Source organism: Palaemon carinicauda, chromosome 4, assembly GCF_036898095.1.
Source record: "Palaemon carinicauda isolate YSFRI2023 chromosome 4, ASM3689809v2, whole genome shotgun sequence".
Classification (NCBI taxonomy): domain Eukaryota; kingdom Metazoa; phylum Arthropoda; class Malacostraca; order Decapoda; family Palaemonidae; genus Palaemon; species Palaemon carinicauda.
The window spans coordinates 175,293,836-175,316,746 of NC_090728.1; the positions used below are offsets into that span (position 1 = coordinate 175,293,836).

Genomic DNA, 22,911 nt, shown 5'->3' on the forward strand with positions numbered 1-22,911 from the left:
CGCCCATGTTCAACATTCCTGCTGTGACATAGGAGTTTTCATGCACTTAAGAAAGTCATTTTACTCCATTTGGGGGAAGTAAGAGAGCAAGCCCACTAATTGATTACCTCGGGGTCCATTAAGTCTGGTGTGATAGCTACCGCTGTGGCACTGGTTGCAGGTGACCAATCTTACACGAACCAATTACCAGCCCCTTAGGCCAGGTAAAGGTGAGGAATACACTGGCCTTAAAAGCCACTTTCCTCCCCCAGGAGAGAGTAATGGAGCTTGCTCATTGATCATTATCCTGGGATTTAGTCAGCCAAACCATGAGCTATGTATGATAGATACTTCTGAAGTACCGCCAGCAAATAACAGTAGCACCTGAGACCAAGTACCCATACCTTTTAGGTAGTGTGAAAAGTGTTTGTCCATCTCGCCATCCCATTCTGATCGACACAGTGAGTTTGCTTCAAGTCAAATGGTATCCCGTTCTGGTAGCTCTTGGGTATATCCCGAGAGAGAGACTCTACAATGGGGGTTGTAGATAACAAACTCTCTGGCCAGAGCGCAATTCAGAATATTGTGAATATCCTTGCCTGCCTCTGTAAGAAGCTGCTTGGTAGGGTTTGGATCCCTCTTCCTCAGGGGAATGGCCCATACTTAAAGTGAACTTCAAGCAGTCTTGCCTACCTTGGGACTCAGGCTAAGTCCTGGGGTGGGATGGTCCTCTTCCTCAAGGCACTGGCACACTTCCATCCCATTAACCTGGGTAGGGCATTATATGGGTCTTTCTTGCATTGTGTTAACATCAGAGCCCACCTCTGAAGAAGCTCCTTAGTAGGTTTTTGATCCCTCCTTTTTGGGGAATGGTCCATGATTGAAGGGAGCTTCGAGCAGTCTTGCCTACCCTGGGACTAAGATCGAGGGGTGGGATGGTCTTCATCCTTGGGTTACTATCGCACGCTTCTGCTAACTGGAGGAGGTCATTATAGCCATTGTTCCCTAAATACTTAATTCTCTGCATCGGCAAGATAGTAAGCGAGTTTTCAGGCAGTTATTATGTCAACCTAAATGGAATGGGAGTTCTGTCACTTTCATTATCATACAGATTTTGTTATGAAAACCCACAAGTCTGTCTTGAACACCTGTACGGGACCTTCTTGATCTTATCTTACAGTGTGAAGTTGACACAAAGATGACTGGTGTTCAATGAAGGCCCTATTGTGCTACTTGAAGAGAACTATACATATCACATGCCAGTGTTGCAGCCTTCTCCTGAGTCAGTATAAATCTCAGCCTAACCCTGTCAGTATCCTTCCAGTTTATCTGTTAGTATACTTGGATCTGAAGGTTTCATATCACATCTGTTTCACCATACCTTATGGACTTTCCCCACAGTCCCTTTGACCCCTTTCCTTAGGTCTTGAGGTGGCGGCTTAATGGTTGTGTAATACTCACAGTTCTCGAATGGGAAAAGTTTGCATCTTATTTGAGGTAATACTGTATGTTTGGCCTGATTCTTGTAGAAGGGTATAGCTGCTGCGACCATTACTCACTGGTAGTATGTCTGATGCTAGTAAGTTATGTGATGTAACACCTTTATTTTTTATTACATCTACCAAAAAGCAACTTCTCCATCTTCCTTGCAAGGGCAAGGATGGGTTTGAGTCTTTCCAAAAAAACTCTTAGTGTCATCTCCTTTTTAGGGAGATAGGTTTTCTATGACCTAGTACTGTATTGTATTCCTTTTAGGCAGTACTGGCTGAGGCTTTAACAGCCTCCATATCACTACGATTAACTATTAAGGTTTAAAGTTCGCTCATAAATGGCAGAGGCAAGGGACTGATAATATCCTAGCTACTAGGACAATGCCATAGAGACTGACCATATATACATATGATCAGGGATCAAGCCCCTCTTAACCCAAGCTAGAACCAGAGAGGGCCAGGCAATGGTTACTGATGACTCAGCAGGTAAACTTATAGGCTTCTTCAAACCCCCATCCTTTGCTCACAAGGATAGTGAAGCTGCATACACTACATGAAACTATTTAGCTTGAGCGGGACTCGAACCACAGTCCAGCAGATCGGGACCAGGAGGAATAACATTTCCAGGAAAAAAGTACCATTCCAGTTTGGTTCTATGTGACTTCCTCATACCAGTGAGTGAGTCTCCTTATTTTAAAGATGGCAGGTTTGTATATTTGTAGGAACAAAAAGCATATTCAATTGAAACCGGTGTCTCTTCAAATTATATTTCCAGCCTCTCGGTCCCGTCTAAGGTCAAAAGTGGCTATTCCGTGACATACTGGAGGGTGGGACTTCTCCCCCTCCCACCACATGTCAGTAATAAATTACCATGTTAACGATTCAATGGCCACTCCATTCTCCTTCCTTGACCACCCGTCTCCCAACACATATACACATTGTAACGCTTCCTAATCGAAAAGCTCCAGAATGGAGGAATCTCTGCACGAATAAGCTATCTTTGACCTTTCAGCTCAATTTGAAGTCATCTCCTATTTTAAAGAACTTTTTGTATCACTAGGAAGTTACAAATTACTTTTGAATTTTTTTTTATTGTTAGCTGTGTCATCAGCATCTCCCTTGGCAGACTCTTCATAAACTCTCAAGGATGACTTTAATCAAAATACTTTGATCAGATTTGCTGGACCTACTCTTTCTTTTAACGTAGTCATAGGTAATTCAAAATATCAATTCATCTTATTTTTATCAACGCCTACACATTGAGGGCAACAAAAAGCTAAATAATTGGTATTGTGGCAAGAAACACAAGTGAGGACTGACTGGATTCAAATGTAAACTATCCTTCTTACATTTGATACAATGTCTAGTTATATTTCCAGTGGAAGAAATATCTATGTAACATTGGAATGTAAATATACCCTGTAACAAACTAAAATCCTTACATAAAAATTCATGAGAGTTTGAGAGGAATGGTTTTGTTAGGCTATGATAAATCTATTCTGAATCATGGTTTTTTTATGGTTTTGAATAGTACTTGTTTCCCTCCACTAGCTTCTCAGTACATGGGAAGTGGGTGGTGGTATAGCATTCCCAAAACCTTTGTACTTGAAGGGACTGCCAGAAGGGACTCAGTCTTAGTAAATAAGACTTATTTTATCATTTAAAAAATAGATTTTTCAATATTAAACTTACCCGATAATCATGTAGCTGTCAACTCCGTTGCCCGACAGAATTCTACGGGAGGGATACGCCAGCTATCACTATACTAGAAGGGGGTGTACTCACCAGCGCCACCTGTGGCCAGGTACTACAGTACTTCTTGTTGACACCTCCTCAATTTTTCCTCTGTCGTGCTTCCGGCAAGACGTTCTGGGATACGCTTATAATCTTGGAGTATTGTTCACGGCTTTTGGTGAAGTATTTCTCTCAGATTTCGGCTGTCGCTATACTGGAAAACTTCTATATTAGCTTAGATAGCTTTTATTTAGTTCTGTTTAATGGTTAACGATCTTTTTGCTTGATTTGGAATCCCCCTTGACTAACTCTTTGATTCAAGATGTCTGACCTTTCACAAGCCCCACCCCATAGACGATGTAGGTCTTGTAATAGGCGTATTCCGAAGGCCTCGGTAGATCCTCACACCGCTTGTTCTGACTGTAGGGAAAGACCCTGTCAGTTGGAAGATCGATGTGAGGAATGCGCCGGTCTTTCGGAACTTGAATTTGTTCGATTCCTGAAATATTCAACCAAGTTAGAGAGAGAGAGAGTTAGGAGGAGTTCTTCTCGCTCTTCACTTTTTTCCTCACCTCATGATCCTCAACCTTTTCCTCCCCCTGTAGTGGCTACCCCCGAACCTACTATTAGTACTCAACCTGATATGTCCGTTGTTTTGCGTGCCATTCAGGCTTTAGGTGACAAAGTGGAATCGGTGGTCAGTGATCATAAGTCTCTTATGGCAGAAGTCAAAGAACTTAAGGTCAAAGGTGCAGTGAGAGGTGATAGTGCCAGTGCTGTGACAAGTGCTAGTGTCAGTGCGGTGCCAAGTGCTAGTGTCAGTGTCAGTGTGGTGCGTGAGGGTACTTCTGTGCGTGCCAGTCGTCCTCCCAGTCCGGGACCTCTTGCAAGCTCCCAAGCCCAGGGGAGAAGCAATGTCGAAGGGCAAAAGGGTTCGGCAGGCCTTGATCGGCGCACAGAAGTATCCTCGGTGGTTGCGGGCGTGTCTTACAGAGACCGTCACTCCCACCCGCAGACGATTGAGCCCGTCTTTTACTCGTCTGCTGAAGCTATGTCAGGGAGAAAACGCTGGACTCAGGTCTCTAGACCTCTCAAACGCAAAGTCCAGACCTCAAGAGCTCTACAGCCTGGTTGCAGTCATTGGATTAGCTCTGACTCTCCGCAGTCATCAGGTGACTGCACTCCTCCTAAGAGGGGTAAGGTGATGCCGCAACAGACCTCATCTTCTGTTAAGGCTTTGCCTCAGCAGACCTTAGCGTCTGTCGACCCCAAGTTGACTTTGCTGCAGTCCATGCAGTCACAGCTTGCGGTCTTAATGCGTGAGTGTCAGGCTGAGAAGGTTACGCCTCCTCCTGCGATCGCTCCGCCTATCCGCAGTCCAGTCTGCCAGGCGTACGAAGTTGAGGCTCCTCAGGATACCTTACCACGTACTGAGTTGCCAGTTTCCAGCGGTGTGCAGCAACCTCCGCCTTCCTTAAGGCAACCTCAGCAATGGGAGCAGGAAGCTTATGCCTTACTTCCTCCGCTTCCGCTTGCGGTTCCACCAGCGAGGCAACAATCTCTTGAGGTACGACAACCTCTTCCATCCATGAGGCAGCCACCTCAGCACTCGCTGCAGCGACCTCAACCCTCCTTAAGGCGAGAACCTCAACACCTTAGCCTAGCACCTCAGGAACCTCAACTCGCGAGACAAGAACTGCGTTCTGCGCAGCCGCTACCTCAACTCTCGCAGCTCACACCTCAGGAACCTCAACTCGTTCCTCAGGAACCTGCTACTGCGCATCCGCAACCATTACAGCAAGCACAACTCTTGAGACAAGACACTCATGCCAGGAGTCAGCCACCTCAACCCATGCGCCTACCTTCCTCTACTCTTCCTGACCAGTCTTTGCAGCCTGAACCTCAGGTTTTAACTCAGCAACAGAGACTTGAGGATGAATCCACAAGCGTTTATGTACCCGCTTGTTCTGATTCTGCTGTTCAGCATACCACTGTTACATTACCTCTCACTTCGCTACACTCTGGTGATGAGGTTTCTGAGGAGGAAGCTGCGCACTTGGATCCCTCATCAGACGTGGAAGAAACCAAGTCTTCTCCTCTACCCATTGACTTTCGTAAGGTCCTGGCTCTTTTCAGAGAGGTATACCCGGACCATTTTATCTCTGCTACCCCCCGCTCTCCTCCATCTGAGTTTTCGCTGGGCATGCAGCCTGTTAAGTCAACTTATACTAAGCTCGTCTTTGCTAGGTCCTCTAAGAGAGCTTTAAGGATTTTAGGAGAATGGTTGCAGTCTAAACAGCAACTAGGGAAGACTTCCTTTATGTTCCCACCTACTAAGCTCACTTCTAAAGCGGGCGTATGGTATGCCACAGGAGAGGAACCAGGCTTAGGAGTACCTGCCTCTGCCCAGGCTGACTTCTCAAGTTTGGTCGACTCTCCTCGTAGAACAGCAATGAGGCGCTCTAAGGTTTGCTGGACCTTCTCCGATCTAGACCACTTCCTTAAGGGTGTATTTCGGGCCTTTGAGATGTTCAATTTTCTAGACTGGTGCTTGGGGGCCCTTAGCAAGAAGACCTCCCCTGCGGACAAGGACTCAGCCATGCTTTTAATGTCCTGCATGGATAAAGCAATTAGGGATGGATCTGGCGAGCTTGCTTCAATGTTTGTGTCAGGAGTTCTTAAGAAAAGGGAGCAGCTTTGCACCTTTCTTTCTTCCAGCATCACACCTTGTCAAAGGTCTCAACTCCTTTTCGCTCCGCTCTCTAAGTTCTTGTTTCCCGAAGAGCTTATCAAGGACTTGTCTGCGGCCCTGATTCAAAAGGACACTCATGATCTTGTGGCCTCTTCAGCTCGTAAGACTAAGGTTGCTCCCTCAGTCCCCAGGACTTATCGCACCCCAGTGGCTGATACTCCTGCTACAAGGTTTATTCCGCCCTTTCGTGGTAGAGCCCCCAGCCGAGGAAGCTCCCGTCCAGACTCTTCCAGGAGCAAGTCTAGGAAAGGTTCCAAGACTTCTAAAGGCAAACACTGACTCTCCTCCTCTCCAGACAGCAGTAGGAGCCAGACTCAAGATCTTCTGGCAAGCCTGGGAAAAGAGAGGTGCAGACGCCCAGTCTGTCAGGTGGCTGAGGGAGGGTTACAGGATACCATTCTGCCGCAAACCCCCTCTGACCACTTCTCCCATCAACCTCTCTCCCAACTACAAGGAAAAGGACAAGAGGCTAGCGTTGCACCAGGAGGTGTCGCTCCTGTTACAGAAGAAGGCAGTGGTTATAGTCCGGGACCATCAATCCCCGGGCTTCTACAACCGTCTCTTTCTGGTGGCCAAGAAGACAGGAGGTTGGAGACCGGTGCTGGACGTCAGCGCGCTCAATGCTTATGTCACCAAGCAGACGTTCACTATGGAGACGACGAAGTCGGTCCTAGCAGCGGTCAGGCAGGAGGACTGGATGGTCTCGTTGGACCTGAAAGATGCTTACTTTCACGTTCCTATTCATCCAGACTCCCAACCTTTCCTGAGATTCGTTTTTGGAAAGGTTGTATACCAATTCCAAGCCCTGTGTTTTGGCCTAAGCACAGCTCCTATGGTGTTTACGCATCTGATGAGGAATATTGCAAAATTCCCCCACTTATCGGACATCAGAGCCTCCCTTTATTTAGACGACTGGCTGTTGAGAGCCTCCACGAGTCGTCGCTGTCTGGAGAGTCTCAACTGGACTTTGGACTTGATCAAGGAACTGGGTCTGTTAGTCAACTTGGAAAAGTCCCAGCTCATTCCCTCCCAATCCATTGTTTACCTGGGAATGGAGATTCGGAGTCAGGATTTTCGGGCTTTTCCATCGGCCCCAAGGATAAGCCAAGCCCTAGATTGCATCCTGAGCATGCTGAAGAGGAGCAGTTGCTCGGTGAGACAGTGGATGAGTCTCACAGGGACCCTTTCATCGTTAGCCCTGTTCGTCGAGCTAGGGAGACTCTACCTCCGCCCTCTCCAATTCCATCTAGCAGCTCATTGGGACAAGGATTTGACGCTCGAAGCAGTCTCTATCCCGGTCAACAAAGAGATGAAGACCACTCTCTTGTGGTGGAAGACCAACCTCCTTCTCAGGGAGGGCCTATCGTTAGCGATTCAGACCCCCAATCTTCATCTCTTCTCGGATGCATCAGACTCGGGCTGGGGCGCGACCTTGAATGGTCAGGAGTGCTCGGGAACGTGGAACAAGGAACAGGAAACGCTCCACATCAACTGCAAGGAGCTACTGGCAGTTCATTTGGCCCTATTGAACTTCAAGTCCCTCCTGCTAGGCAAGGTGGTGGAGGTGAACTCCGACAACACTACAGCCTTGGCTTACATCTCCAAGCAGGGAGGGACCCATTCGAGGAGCCTATACGAGATAGCAAGGGACCTCCTCATTTGGTCAAGAAGTCTAAACCTCACCCTAGTTACGAGGTTCATTCAGGGCAACATGAACGTCTCAGCAGATCGCCTAAGCAGAAAAGATCAGGTCATCCCCACGGAATGGACCCTTCACAAGAGCGTGTGCAACAGACTTTGGACCTTGTGGGGTCAGCCGACGATAGATCTGTTTGCCACCTCCATGACCAAAAGGCTTCCTTTGTACTGTTCCCCAGTTCCAGACCCAGCAGCAGTTCATGTGGATGATTTTCTGCTGAATTGGTCCCATCTCGACCTTTACGCATTCCCACCGTTCAAGATCATAAACAAAGTCATCCAGAAGTTCATCTCGCACGAAGGGACACGGCTGACGCTGGTTGCTCCCCTTTGGCCTGCAAGAGAATGGTTCACAGAGGTACTACAATGGCTGGTCGACGTCCCCAGGACTCTCCCTCTAAGAGTGGACCTTCTACGTCAACCTCACGTAGACAGGTTGCACCCAAACCTCCACGCTCTTCGGCTGACTGCCTTCAGACTGTCGAAAGATTCGCTAGAGCTAGAGGCTTTTCGAAGGAGGCAGCCAGTGCGATTGCCAGAGCAAGGAGGGTATCCACTCGTAGAGTCTACCAATCCAAGTGGGAAGTCTTCCGGAACTGGTGTAGAGCCAATGCAGTTTCCTCTACCAATACCTCTGTAACCCAAATAGCTGACTTCCTATTACATCTAAGGAATGAGAGATCCCTTTCAGCTCCTACGATTAAAGGGTACAGGAGTATGTTGGCTTCAGTTCTCCGCCACAGAGGTTTGGACCTTTCTTCCAACAAGGACCTTCAAGACATCCTTAAGTCTTTTGAGACTTCTAAAGAACGTCGTTTACCCACTCCAGGCTGGAATCTAGACGTAGTCTTAAGGTTCCTTATGTCGCCTAGGTTCGAACCTCTCCAGTCAGCTTCCTTCAAGGACCTTACCCTCAAGACTCTTTTCCTCGTCTGCCTTGCAACAGCTAAAAGAGTCAGTGAGGTTCATGCCTTCAGCAAGAACATTGGGTTCACTTCCGAATCTGCGACATGTTCTTTACAGCTCGGATTTTTAGCTAAGAATGAACTTCCTTCACGTCCTTGGCCTAGATCGTTTGAAATTCCTAGCCTTTCCAACATGGTAGGTAACGAGCTAGAAAGAGTTCTTTGCCCTGTCAGAGCTCTGAAATATTATCTTAATAGGTCAAAACCTATTCGAGGACAGTCAGAAGCCTTATGGTGTGCAATCAAGAAACCTTCGATGCCCATGTCCAAAAACGGGGTTTCATATTATATAAGGCTTCTGATTAGAGAAGCCCATTCTCACTTGAAGGAGGAAGACCTTGCTTTGCTGAAGGTAAGGACCCACGAAGTGAGAGCCGTAGCCACTTCGGTGGCCTTTAATAAGAACCGTTCTCTGCAGAGCATAATGGATGCAACTTATTGGAGGAGCAAGTCAGTGTTTGCATCATTTTATCTTAAAGATGTCCAGTCTCTTTACGAGAACTGCTACACCCTGGGACCATTCGTAGCAGCGAGTGCAGTAGTAGGTGAGGGCTCAGCCACTACATTCCCTTAATCCCATAACCTTTTTTAACCTTTCTCTTGAATGCTTTTATTGTTGTTTTTATGGTTGTTACGGTAGGCTAAGAAGCCTTCCGCATCCTTTTGATTTGGCGGGTGGTCAATTCATTCTTGAGAAGCGCCTGGGTTAGAGGTTGTGTAGAGGTCCTTTAGTAGGGGTTGCAGCCCTATATACTTTAGCACCTTAGAGTTGATTCAGCCTCCTAAGAGGAACGCTGCGCTCAGTAAGGAAGACGAACTTAATAAAGGCAGAGTAACGGTTCAAGTCGACTTCCTTACCAGGTACTTATTATTTCATTGTTATTTTGAGATAACTGATTATATGAAATACGGGATACTTAGCTATCCTTTAGTCATGTACACTGGTTTTCACCCACCCCCCTGGGTGTGAATCAGCTACATGATTATCGGGTAAGTTTAATATTGAAAAATGTTATTTTTATTAGTAAAATAAATTTTTGAATATACTTACCCGATAATCATGATTTAATTGACCCTCCCTTCCTCCCCATAGAGAACCAGTGGACCGAGGAAAAATTGAGGAGGTGTCAACAAGAAGTACTGTAGTACCTGGCCACAGGTGGCGCTGGTGAGTACACCCCCTTCTAGTATAGTGATAGCTGGCGTATCCCTCCCGTAGAATTCTGTCGGGCAACGGAGTTGACAGCTACATGATTATCGGGTAAGTATATTCAAAAATTTATTTTACTAATAAAAATAACATTTTTCTAAATGAACCTTAATATTACAGATCCTGCAATAGGTACAGTTTCACTTGGGATTCCTAATACAGAAAGAGGCCATTGTGCTAAGACGATGGGAATTATACAACATGCAGTTGAGATTCCTTCCATGCTTTGGTTGGCTATTGTGGATGATGATACTTTGCTAAGGTATGATAATTAATCTGTTTGTAGTAAGTTATGCTTGATATCAAGTGTGTGGAATGTAATCCAAAGTATATTGATTTTTTCATTTTATTAGATTATATTCATCTCAGATATTAATAAGATATTTCTTTTACTCCAGATTCATCTTTAAAATAGTTATTTATGAAAGAGGCATTTCTCCAGAATTAAATTAGAACTGAAGGTTATATTTTTGTATTACAGTATATTTTTTTCAAGTAACCTTGTTAAAGTGTTCTGTATTGTTTTATAAATGATAAAGATTTTAAAATGCCTGAACAATTAGCTATATTTTGATAAATATTAAGAATATATTGATAAGTAAATGCATATCACATTTTCTGCCATATCCCTTGAAAATACAATTGTTGGGATGCAAAGAATGTTAGGGCTTGAAGGTCCTTCAACTGAAATGAGCAGAACTTTTTCTTTAGTATTGGTTCCTTGCCTTAACTACATTGTAGTGAAAGAAATAAGCATAAACTTAGTATTATATAGCAAGTTGAAAAGTTAGGGTAAGGTCTTAGGGTAGCCTAGCATTGGCTAAGCATAAGAATTTTTCCATAACATTTTCTGGTCCCCCTTTAGATGGTATCGATAGGTTAAAAGAGAAAATGATGTATGTACTTGGTTTACAGTTCACACATATTCCTTATATCTTGAATATGAGCAATTCAAGACAACTCCACTTTTACAGGGCTGGCTGCAAAGTAATACAGCCAAGTTGTGAATTCAAATAGTGGCTCTTTTATAAACACTCACCTAGCACTGAAATTAGGTAAACAATTATTCAAACCTAATTAATTGTTGAGGTAAAAATCTCGAAAGTTGTCGATTAGGAGTGAAAACAAGACTTCCTTCTTCTACAAACGACTAAATAAAGATAGTTGCTGGGTGAGAAACAAACTCATGTGTAAGCTTGTCTTCAGACCTTGTAGTAGTTCTCAGTGACTGACATGTCATCGTTTAGCAGACAAATTCAGCATTGGATATGCTATGATGGGTTCAATAGAGCCAGAACCTGTGGGTTTCCCTTATACAGTACACACTGAGTCTGTGACTTGAATGTTTATGTACTGGCCCTAGGCCAGGAAAGACATCATGTCTTTGGTGTACTATACAGTATTTTAGTTAGGATCACATGGTCTAGTCTTTACAGAAAAGAGATTTGGAACCCCACAGCAGCCTAAACCTAAAAATTACATTTTAGGCATACATCATCAGCTACCGATATCTTCGATATACCAAATACTAACAAATTACCACACTAACATAATGAATAAAAGCATCAGCTAAGGAAATTATTATTATGTCTGTGTATCTTACCTTCAAATCATAAGCTATTAATTTATGAGAATTTCAAATTACTGTACTATTCCATGGTAACTTTTTTTGATATTTTTCCATTATTTCTTAAATGAATTCATTTATTTCAAGAATTCAGATTCTCCTAGTTAATAGTCTTTTATGATTTCAGTGTCTCTCAGCTCAAGTCTTTATTATCTTGCTATAATCCAAAAGAACTGATTGCCATTGGGGAAAGGTATGGCTTCCATGCACTGGGTCCTTATGGCTATGACTATATTACTGGTGGTGGTGGAATGATCTTTAGCAGGACATTGGTAAGACTTAGCAAGAGAATTTACTTGTGAATTATTTTCTTTAGCACTTTTAATTAATTAAATGTTAAATGTTCAAAGTTATTTGTATGACCAGTATTTTTGTTTACTGCCAGTGTATGAATTCAAGTTACTGTATACTGTATATAGAATATGAAAGAAAACAAATAAAATTTTAACAATTTATTAACGTACAAAATCCAATGTTAGGTCCAATTTTTTTCTTCTTCATTCATAAGAGTAACTGTTTGATGAAACTATATATTTTAAGTGTCTATAAGCTTTTACTTGAAATATTTTTTTCACATTGTATTTGTATTTTTGTATAAACTCCAGTTCTGTATATGTTCCTACACAAATACAAACCATTGGCCTTTAATAGAAATACGACTTCAGTGAAGCTGAAGCGGCTATTTAAATATTAACAAGGGAGTTATTAGTAGCTGGAAAGATAGAGTAACCTTTACTTCAACTTTGGCTGCAGTTTTAATTTTTGCTTTTTCTTTCGGATTGAATAAATGTTCTGGCAGATTTTCTTGCTCGAGGGATATTGATGAAAGAAGCCAAGGATATTCAGTGTTTCCTGACAACTATGATTGTAAGAGTTTTCGGTGCTACTGCTGTTATCCTACCTACGGCAAACTTGCTATGAGCAAATATTTTGTTACTCGAAAACACAAAATTTTTCACCGTCTTTCTTAATTGCGAAAAATTGTCAAAGAATGAGTTAGAACGAGAAATTCAGCGTTAGAAATTACCAAATACAGTGTGATGTTAAAAAATTGCTAATCAAAACTTGAAACTTAGCATTAGAAATCAGCAAATAATACTGTACTGTACAGCACCACATTAAAATCGCAAAAGATTGCAAGTCAAAATGTGAGATTTATAGTTGAACATCTGCAAATAATACTGTATAAGTTAGGAAATCATATGAACGATACTTTGTCAATTATGTGTGAGCATATTCTCGATACGGTCACTTTGAGATCAGGTGACGTCAAACAAAAATGAAAAAAAACAGCTGGTAATTGCTGTTGTTAAAATGCACCTGAAATTGGTAATAGAAATATATAAAAAAGGCTTAAATAATGCTCGGTTAACATAAAAAACTTTTTTTGACATCTTTCAGTACATATATGTCATGTTAATGGTTAAAACTAAAGATCAGCTTACAAAATCAAATGCCATATTTTAAGCCATCCTACACACACCCACACACGCGGTGTGTGTGTGTGTTGCATGCCGAGAACTTTCCCTCATTGGGAAATAGTATCTACACACTCTGCGATTGCTACCTAAGCCCTGTCTTGTTCCAGGATAGGTTTATGCTGAAAACTCCTTCCGGGAAGAAGTATTGGCACTTCGTGCTCCTGGTAGCAAGGACACTTACGGACAGCGGGGATGAAGGGCACCGCCCTTTTTCACTATCGTACACTATTGACCAAGGAAACCCATGTGTACTCGCTAGGATTACAGTATTCCCTCTCCTGTTCCTGTATTTTCTTCTTGTGATCAAGCCTTCAAATATGATGCCAGCTGCCCCAAAAGATAAGGAAGAAATCACTGAAGCACAGGATGACTGATCTGGCTGAGTCTCACAAAACATTAACCCATTTGTTTGCACAATTTCATGGGAGGATCAGAGCTGTACCAAACCTGACCCTCCCTGGGAAGGTGTTTTGGTGCAAGGTACAGTAGAAAATGCTCCTACTACCAGTGCTAGATCTCATGTGAGACCAAACACAAGCACTTCTGGTCAGGATGTTGGCAGCTCCCCTAGTACCTCTCCTTCCCTGGGACATTCCCAGGACACTTTTGTGATGACAACTCTTTGAAGAACATTGAGAGAATCACCAGTATGCACTGGGAACATATCCAGTTGGGAAGACGATCCTTTACTGTACGTTCTTGCTTCATATGCAAGGGGAAGAGGTTATGTATCAGGAATGCTTTTTTCCCTGAGAATATGTTTTGATGTGCAATCCTGGGGCTCGTATGATACTGAGCACTCGCACCTTTGTATAGAATGAGAGGCACTACCCTCGTTCTCTTCCTTCTTCAGAGAGTTCGAGACGAAAACCCAGTAGAAGAAGTGTGGTTAAGCGTGTGATCAATAAGCAGCAAGAGTGTGATGATGTTGGCAGACCATCTCACCCCAGTTGACCAATCCCAAGGGATGGTTCTCCATGAGAATGCTCTCTACGAGACCATACTCCATGACATGACTCCACAAGAAAGTTTGGTATGCACAAAATCACCATTAACCTGACCACGATCTTCATGCTTCCAGTCTCCATATTGCCACCATTCTTCTTGAAGAGCCTGTGACCTTGGTGTGACCAGTCACTACGTGGTCCATCTTCTACTCGCGTTTCAGACACCACGAGATAGATCAACTCGCGATGGGACTTCTCGCACCTTTTCTTCAGTGATTTTCAGGTCACACAATTTCCTGGATTTACTTCATTCCAATTTTCCCAGTCTATGATTCCGTTGAAAGAGGAATCTCTAATTGTTTTCATCGCTGTTGTGTGCTACGAGATCTTCCCTTGACGAGCAGAGAGGTTTCCTCATGGTCCCTTCATGTTCTGACATCATGGGAGTGTTCCGATTGTGTTTTCTTCCCATAAGACAGGTCTCCTCACAGTTGTTCTTCATGATCGTCGTTTTCCACTGGATCGACCACGTGCTGAGATCAGGAACCATATGATCGGAAAACATACTATCGAGAACCACGTGACTGGGAAATTATGCTTGTCTTTTTTGAGTGAGTGTTACTGTACTTTTAAGTTGTGAAGAAACTAGTACACCCATCACCTGTTACCTGTTCCTTCCCAGCACTCCCAAGCCGAAATATCTTTTACCATGCCAGAATGTTTCAACATTCAAGATCTTTTGATGCGCTGAAACTGTTCCATGACATAATCTTCCCATGCTCAAAGACTGGTGCAGGATATGAGATCTTCCCATGCTCTGAGATTTTACCAGACGCTAAGATCTTCCAACTCGTTTGTGCGATAGGGATTGGAACAGGTTACTTCTTAGTATGAGCTTGGCGATTGTACAAACAATTAAAAGTTATATCGTGCTCGTTCAGTTATCGGCAAGGATTCTCTCTAACCAAGAATAGGCACTCGCGTGACTCTGCTGTGTACTGCGTGGTGCCAATTTCTCCGAAGGCTAAGGCACTTAATGCCCCTTAGCCTGGGACAGCATGAGAGCCGAAAGCAGTTCAGTCATTAACGGAGATCAGCCATTGTGGGTTCATCCCTTCTTTGTCTTCAAGGGATTGCTCTGTTTCATTTGCAGATCAACTGGCTAATGTCCTGGGGGTGGACGGATTCTCCGAAGAATGTCACACGAATCATTGACCCTAAGGCACCCAACTAGTCCATTACCTATGGAGGTAGAGATTTACAAGACAAGTTTATGATCACCTAGGCCTTTGTACTCATTCATGAGTTCATTAACCTTTAGAGATAACCTCAACACCTATCGGGAGCGACTACACCCATTGATCGGTCATTGGCACCTCTCAAAGATCCAACCACTCCTATTAGTGCCATCGTCAGTTCTTCCTTGTAGATTTTTTTATTTCTCCATACATACCAGCCAATTGACTAGATCCTGCCCTGCACTCTCTTGACAACAGAGGTTCTGTGATAACTTCTGGCAACAAGGACCCTCTGCGATAACAGCGCTGACAACAAGGACTCGATGGAAAACTCGGGTACAAAGGCCCATACTTCTCGAGCCTGGTGTCTGCTGATTCCAAGACTAACCTAAACAATTTTGATCTTTGGCTAGGTGCAGTCATATACTGTACTGTACTTCGCTTCAACCCAAAATTCCATTATCCTGAAATGCAGATGTATCCAGAATTTGTCTTCTTATACAGGAGGTAGGAACCTTCCTGACACTGCAGCCCGCTTACCTGGGGGCCTTTTGGTCCTGAAGGAACGAACATGATAGTGAAGAATGCACCCAAAAGTCTTCCAGATGGTTCTCCAGGGCTTTACGGTCAACTCTTTTTATAAAGAAGTCAAGTAGGACTGACCTTCCTCCCCTTCCTTGACTCCATTCAAGATGAAGACATGCTGGGTAGTTTTCCATTAGGAAAGAAGAATATGTACATCTAGATACCCATCCTTCAGTCCTACAGGAAGTATTTCCATGTCCTCTTCAGGATTTTAATTGCAGTTCGAAAACCGGAACTTTAAACTGTCTGCCCCTCCCATTGGTTAACGCTCGCCTCTTCTAGTGCCTACACATACAAAATTCACTTCTTGTGATTTTTTGGCAATCGTCTTCCCTGTCTCGCTTCAGGAAGCATTGCTCAGGGACCAAAACTGATTGAGAATCATGTTCAATCAGTAAGCCTAGTCACAGGGTTTAGCAAAATATAAGAGAACCAGAGCATGCTGATAACACATTGAACTTTCATACCAGTAAGTGTAAGGAGGTATAGATGCCACTCCCACACAACCAAGAACTTTCAGCTTGACGTTGGCAAGGTCATCCAATACTTTACTCATCACTGGAGAACTCGTTTCCAGGTGGTTCTACACCAGCAATTGCTCCAAGGTTATTAGTAGTGTCATTGGTCACCAGCCAAAGATTTTCTTTACCTTCAGATTTCAGTGGAACTGCATATACTAGATGATCAGGCTTAATGACAATGACAAGATCTTCTCCAGGGGATTTCCACTCGAATCCTACCTCCAAGGATCCTGCTGTTCACAGATCTATTCAAGGGAGGGTAGGGCACACCTTGGGGACATGGTACATGCATATCAAGCTACTGTAAATCAAAGTTCTATTAGCATTGCAAACTTTCGAAGTGACTTACTCCTACGTGCAAAGGGGTACTATTTTAGAGACCCTTGGTGGTTGGGCGAGCAGTTATGCACCTGGGCAGCCGACAGCGTGATAGAGCTGTCAGTAAGGTCTATTCAAAACAAGAGGAATGTTCTAGGACTCACTCAATTACCAAGGATAGAGTAGGACCAGTGAGGTCCCCACCTATATGTATGGCAGAAAGGCTTCTGGCTCTTCGGGAATCACCACTGGATGACCTGTTAACCTTCCAGTCAATGTAGAACTTTATATATTGATTGCCATTTTCAGAACATCATCCAGTAGACTGCTCTTCAGTCCCAGGAATGTCAGCAATGTTCAGGACAGTTTCCAGTACACCAGTTATTTCTGGATGCCTTAGCCTGTCCCCCTGTTTACCTGGTTTATTGATTACTATACTCAACGGTTTTCTGGCGATATAGGCCTCAGGATAACCCTGATGGCTCTTAAGTGCTACACACCAGGTGATATCCAGTTTTTATTTTTATTTTAAGGTGAGCTATAACCCTAGTTGGAAAATTAAGATGCTATACGCCCGGGGGCCTCATCAGGGAAAATAGCCCAGTGAGGAAAGGAAACAAAGATATAAACAAACTACAAGAGAAGTTATAAACAATCAAAATAAAATATTTTCAGAACAGTAACAATATTAAATTAGATCTTTCACTAAACAAGAGGGAAGAGAAATAAGATTGAACAGCATGCCCGAGTGTACCCTCAGGCAAGAGAACTTCAATGCAAGACAGGGGAAGGCCATGGTACAGAGGCTATGGCACTATCCAAGACTAGAGAGCAATGGTTTGATTCTGTAGTGTTCCTGATCGAGATATTAATCTTTGGCTTTGTCGTTCAATTAGTTCATTATGCATGTTGCATAAGATTTTTCATAATTCTGATCATTCTTTACATTCAGCTCTTTCTGGACTGTTCCATCCTGTTCGTAATACTGGGCAGGCAGTTAATTCTAATAGTCGGGCCATATTCATGAGGCTCAATACTACACAGTATTCAAGAAGTTTAGTTGTGGAACGATCTACCTAATGAGGTAGTTTAATCAGCATAACTTCAAAAGTTTAAAGTTGCAGCAAATGTTTTTTTATGTTGATCAGGCTGACATAAGTCTTTTTATAGTTTATATATGACATATCTGTTTTGATGTTGTTACTGTTTTTAGAATAATTTATTGTTAATTTTTTCTCATCGTTTATTTATTTCCTTACTTCCTTTCCTCACTGAGCTATATTTCCCTGTTGGAGCCCTTGGGCTTATAGCATCTTGTTTTTCTAACTAGGGTTGTAGCTTGGCAAGTAATAATAATAATACATACATACATATACCAAGGCACTTCCCCCAATTTTGGAGGCTAGTCAACATCAAACAAATGAAACAAAGAGGGGACCTCTCCTCTCTACGTTCCTCCCAGCCTGACAAGGGACAACCGAGTTCAGATGGTACTGCTAGGGTGCCACAGCCCACCCTCCCCCATTATCCACCACAGATGAAGCTTCATAACACTGAATCCCCTACTGCTGCTACCTCTGCAGTCATCCAAGGCACCGGAGGAAGCAGCAGGGCCTACCGGAACTGCGTTACAATCGCTCGCTATTCATTCCTATTTCTAGCACGCTCTCTTGCCTCTCTCACATCAATCCTCCTATCACCCAGAGCCTTCTTCACTCCATCCATCCATCCAAACCTTGGCCTTCCTCTTATACTTCTCACATCAACTCTTGCATTCATCACCTTCTTTAGCAGACAGCCATTTTCCATTCTCTCAACATGGCCAAACCACCTCAACACATTCATATCCACTTTAGCTGCTAACTCATTTCTTACACCCGTTCTCACCCTCACTACTTTGTTCCTAACCCTATCTACACAAGATACACCAGCCATACTCCTTAGACACTTCATCTCAAACACATTCAATTTCTGTCTCTCCGTCACTTTCATTCCCCACAACTCCGATCCATACATCACAGTTGGTACAATCACTTTCTCATACAGAACTCTCTTTACATTCATGCCCAACCCTCTATTTTTTACTACTCCCTTAACTGCCCCCATCTGCTTCCACTCCACCATTTTCTGCAACAACAGACCCAAAGTACTTAAACTGATCCACCTCCTCAAGTAACTCTCCATTCAACATGACATTCAACCTTTCACCACCTTCCCTTCTCGTACATCTCATAACCTTACTCTTACCCACATTAACTCTCAACTTCCTTCTTTCACACACCCTTCCAAATTCTGTCACTATTCGGCCAAGCTTCTCTTCCGCATCTGCAACCAGCAAAGTATCATCCGCAAATAACTTATTTACCTCCCATTCATGGTCATTCTCATCTACCAGTTTCAACCCTCGTCCAAGCACTCGAGCATTCACCTCTCTCACCACTCCATCAACATACAAGTTAAACAACCACGGCGACATCACACATTCCTGTCTCAGCCCCACTCTCACCGGAAACCAATCGCTCACTTCATTTCCTATCCTAACACATGCTTTACTACCTATGTAGAAACTTTTCAATGCTTCCACCAACTCCATATAACTTCATCACATTTCACATTGCTTCCCCATCAACTCTATCATACGCTTTCTCCAGATCTATAAATGCAACATACACCTCCATACCTTTTGCTAAATATTTCTCGCATATCTGCCTAAGTGTAAAAATATGATTCATACAACCCCTACCTCTTCTAAAACCACCCTGTACTTCTAAGATTGCATTCTCTGTTCTATCCTTAATTCTATTAATCAGTACTCTACCTTACACTTTTCCAACTACACTCAACAAACTAATACCTCTTGAATTACAACACTCATACACATCTCCCTTACCCTTATATAGTGGTACAATACATGCACAAACCCAATCTACTGGTACCATTGACAACACAAAACACATATTAAACAATCTCGCCTACAGTCACACCCCCTTCCCGCAACATCTCAGCTCTCACACCTTCCATACCAGATGCTTTTCCTACTCTCGTTTCATCCTGTGCTCTCATCACTTCCTCTCTTGTAATATCTCTCTCATTCTCATCTCCCATCACCGGCACCTCACCACCTGCAATAGCAATTATATCGGCCTCCCTATTATCCTCAACATTCAGTAAACTTTCAAAAATATTCCACCCACCTTTTCCTTGCCTTTCTTTTTAACAACCTTTCATTTCCATCTTTCACTGTCTCTTCAATTCTTGAACCAGCCTTCCTTACTCTCTTCACTTCTTTCCAAAACTTCATATTCTCTTCATATGAATGACACAATCCCTGTCCCCACCTCAGGTCAGCTGCCCTCTTTGCCTCACTTACCTTGCGCTTTACTTCCATATTTTTCTCTCTATATCTCTCTTACGCTGTACTTCTCTACACTATTACTCTGCAGCCATTCTTCAAAAGCCTTTTTTTTCTTCTACTTCTACTTTTACCTTTACTCTTTCATTCCACCATTCACTGCCCTTCCTCATGCTGCCTCCAACAAACTTCTTGCCACACACATCACTTGCAATTCCAACAAAATTTTCTTTTACTAACTTCCACTCCTCCTCTAAATTACCAGTTTCTCTTACTTTCACTTCGTCATATGCCGTTTTTAACCTTTCTTGATACTTACTTTTTACCCATGGTTTTATTAGCTCTTCAACCCTCACTAGCTCCCTTTTATATCCACCTACTCTATTCCCTCACTCTTTTGCTACAACTAATTTTCCTTCCCCCAAAAACTTATCAGACATACCGTTAGCCATACCCCTAAACACGTGCACGTCTTTCAATCTTCCAAACATTCTTTTAGTTATCAACACATAATCCATTAACGCCCTTTCTACCACTCTTCCATTTGCCACTCTTACCCATGTATACTTGTTTTTATGTTTCTTTTTGAAAAAGCTAGAACTTATCACCATCTCTTGCTCAACACATATCTACCAGTCTCTCACCACTCATTTTCACCTGGTACGCCATACTTCTCAATGACACCTTCTACCTCTCCAGCGCCCACTCTAGCATTCAAGTCACCCATGACAACTACATAATTCTTTCTACCCAGTCCTTCTACACACCTAGTTAATTCATTCCAGAACTCATTCCGCTCTTCTTCACTTTTCTTACAACCTGGCCTATACGCACTGACAAAAGCCCAACATTCCCTAGCCAACCGAACCCTTACCCACATTACCCTAGATGATATCTCCTTCCATTCCACTACTTTACCTGTCATCCATTCACTCAGCAATAAAGCCACACCTTCTCTTGCTCTTCCCCTTTCAATCCCAGACACTCTACCAGACATTTCACCAAACAACACTTAACCTTTCCCTTTTATTTTTGTCTCACACAAAGCCAATATATCCATCCTTCTATTCCTAAACATACTTCCAATCTCACATCTTTTACTCTCTCGTACTACATCCACCCACATTCAAACACCCCAAAACTAGAGTGTGGAGAGCAGTCACTCTCCCCCCAGCTCCACCTCTTTTATGTCTCACAAGATTATAATACAGGAGAGGGGGTTCCCGGCCCCTTCGTCCCGTCCCTTTTAGTCGCCTCTTACGACACGAGGGGATACGTTGGCGCTATTCTAATTGTTTTTTGCCCCTGCGGCATAAGAGCTGTTTACCATAGCTAAAAATCTCTATTCTACCCTCACCAAGAGGAAGGTAGCCATTGAACAATTACAGTGCAGTAGTTAACCCCTTGAAGGAAGAAGAATTGTTTGGTAGTCTTGGTGTTGTCAGCTGTATGAGGACAGAGGAGAATGTATGAGGTCAGAGGAGAATGTGCAAAGAATAGGCCAGACTGTTTGGTGTATGTGTAGGCAACAAAATATATATATATATGAGAGAGAGAGAGAGAGAGAGAGAGAGAGAGAGAGAGAGAGAGAGAGAGAGAGAGAGAGAGAGAGAGAGAGAGAGAGAGAGAGAGAGGGGGGGAGGGGGGGGGGGCAGTCAAAGGACCCAATAACTCTCTCGCGGTGGTATCTCAATAATGTATATACATAAGTGACCTATCTGCAGTATATACATAATAAACCTCTCTACAAGGTACTGACTATAGTTGGCCTTGCAAAGAGAACTGTATGCAATATAAAGATTCTCTTGGGTAACTCTTTGATGGCTTTCCATTTCTACATCCTTCAGTCACTGCTCAGTTAGCTGTCCAATTTCTCCGACACAGAAATGTTCCACATTCTAATCAATGATCAAAGTTAGGTAAGTAACTAGCCTCCACACTGAGGGCCAATTGGCCAAGCGATTCACTTATTAGAAAATGAAACGGTCAAGACGGCTCTGTTCAACTAAAGATTTACAATACATAGTAACCTGCAAGAGAATTTCATTGATATATTTACAACGTTTATTTTGGTGTTTACCATTTATAATTTAATGTATGAAGTACTATCAATACTTGTACTCAACAAAACCCAAATCACACAACAATGATTGCTAGTGTACTGATAGCATAAAAAAAGCAGATCAATAACTCAAGAATCATAATTTGTCTTGATTAACATCATGCTTGATGAAGTAGTGTCAAGTTTTTGTGGAGTTATCAATTAAATAAATCTGCTTATATGTCTTGTATGAAATTTTGCAGTTCTCTTCTTTGAGGAACTATTATAACTACCATATGCTGTTAGTGGCATTGTAAATTGGATACTACTTCAGTCAGAGCCTTTCTGCATTGGATTCCAGCCCTCTTTCTATTCTTTTGTCTAGGTAGTTCCTCTCAGTCTGTGGTAAAAGGTTGTCACTTGGCCTTTAATCAGATCTCAGATTGAAGAGCTCTGATCCTTCTCGTTCAGAGCATCAGCCTAGGCTCAGGAGTAGCTCCGAACTGCCTTGCCTTTTCAAAAATGCGAGTCCCTTTTGGAATCTCGCTCGAGTCTTCAGGTCTCCATAGCAGCCCCTGTAAGAACCCTAACCAGACATTAGACAGGATCTAATCCCATGACTACCTTCCATCTGCCAGCTACTACTAACTACCTTGATAAAAATTTAAATGGCCATTCTAATTTCACTTCAGTCATAATCCAATTAAAGGACTCAGGTTTGTATAGTTAGGAAAAATGCAAATTACTTCAAGAAATATAATATTTGGTTATTTTTTCTCATTATTTTACCAGGTAGAAAAATTAGCAGAGCCTGGAGTGTGTGATTGTCCAACAAGTGATACACCTGATGATATGTTTTTAGGTGTTTGCCTGAAGAGATTGTCAGTTCCAGTAATCCATTCAGAAACTTTTCATCAGGTTAGCAATTTATTTAAGATTTTTTAAACTGAAAAATGCCATATTCAAGAACTCT

At 42.9% G+C, this 22,911-nt stretch overlaps 1 protein-coding gene across 2 annotated transcripts in view; it reads left to right on the forward strand.

The window, feature by feature from the left end:
• Window positions 1–22,911, forward strand: part of LOC137640214 (beta-1,3-glucosyltransferase) — a 288,282-nt gene that overhangs the window by 257,838 nt on the left and 7,533 nt on the right. For both annotated transcript variants that reach the window (XM_068372763.1, XM_068372762.1), the window contains exons 10-12: window positions 9,949–10,090; window positions 11,583–11,727; window positions 22,731–22,856. In XM_068372763.1, the coding sequence (XP_068228864.1) occupies window positions 9,949–10,090; window positions 11,583–11,727; window positions 22,731–22,856 (413 nt within the window). The remainder of the gene's footprint in view (window positions 1–9,948; window positions 10,091–11,582; window positions 11,728–22,730; window positions 22,857–22,911) is intronic.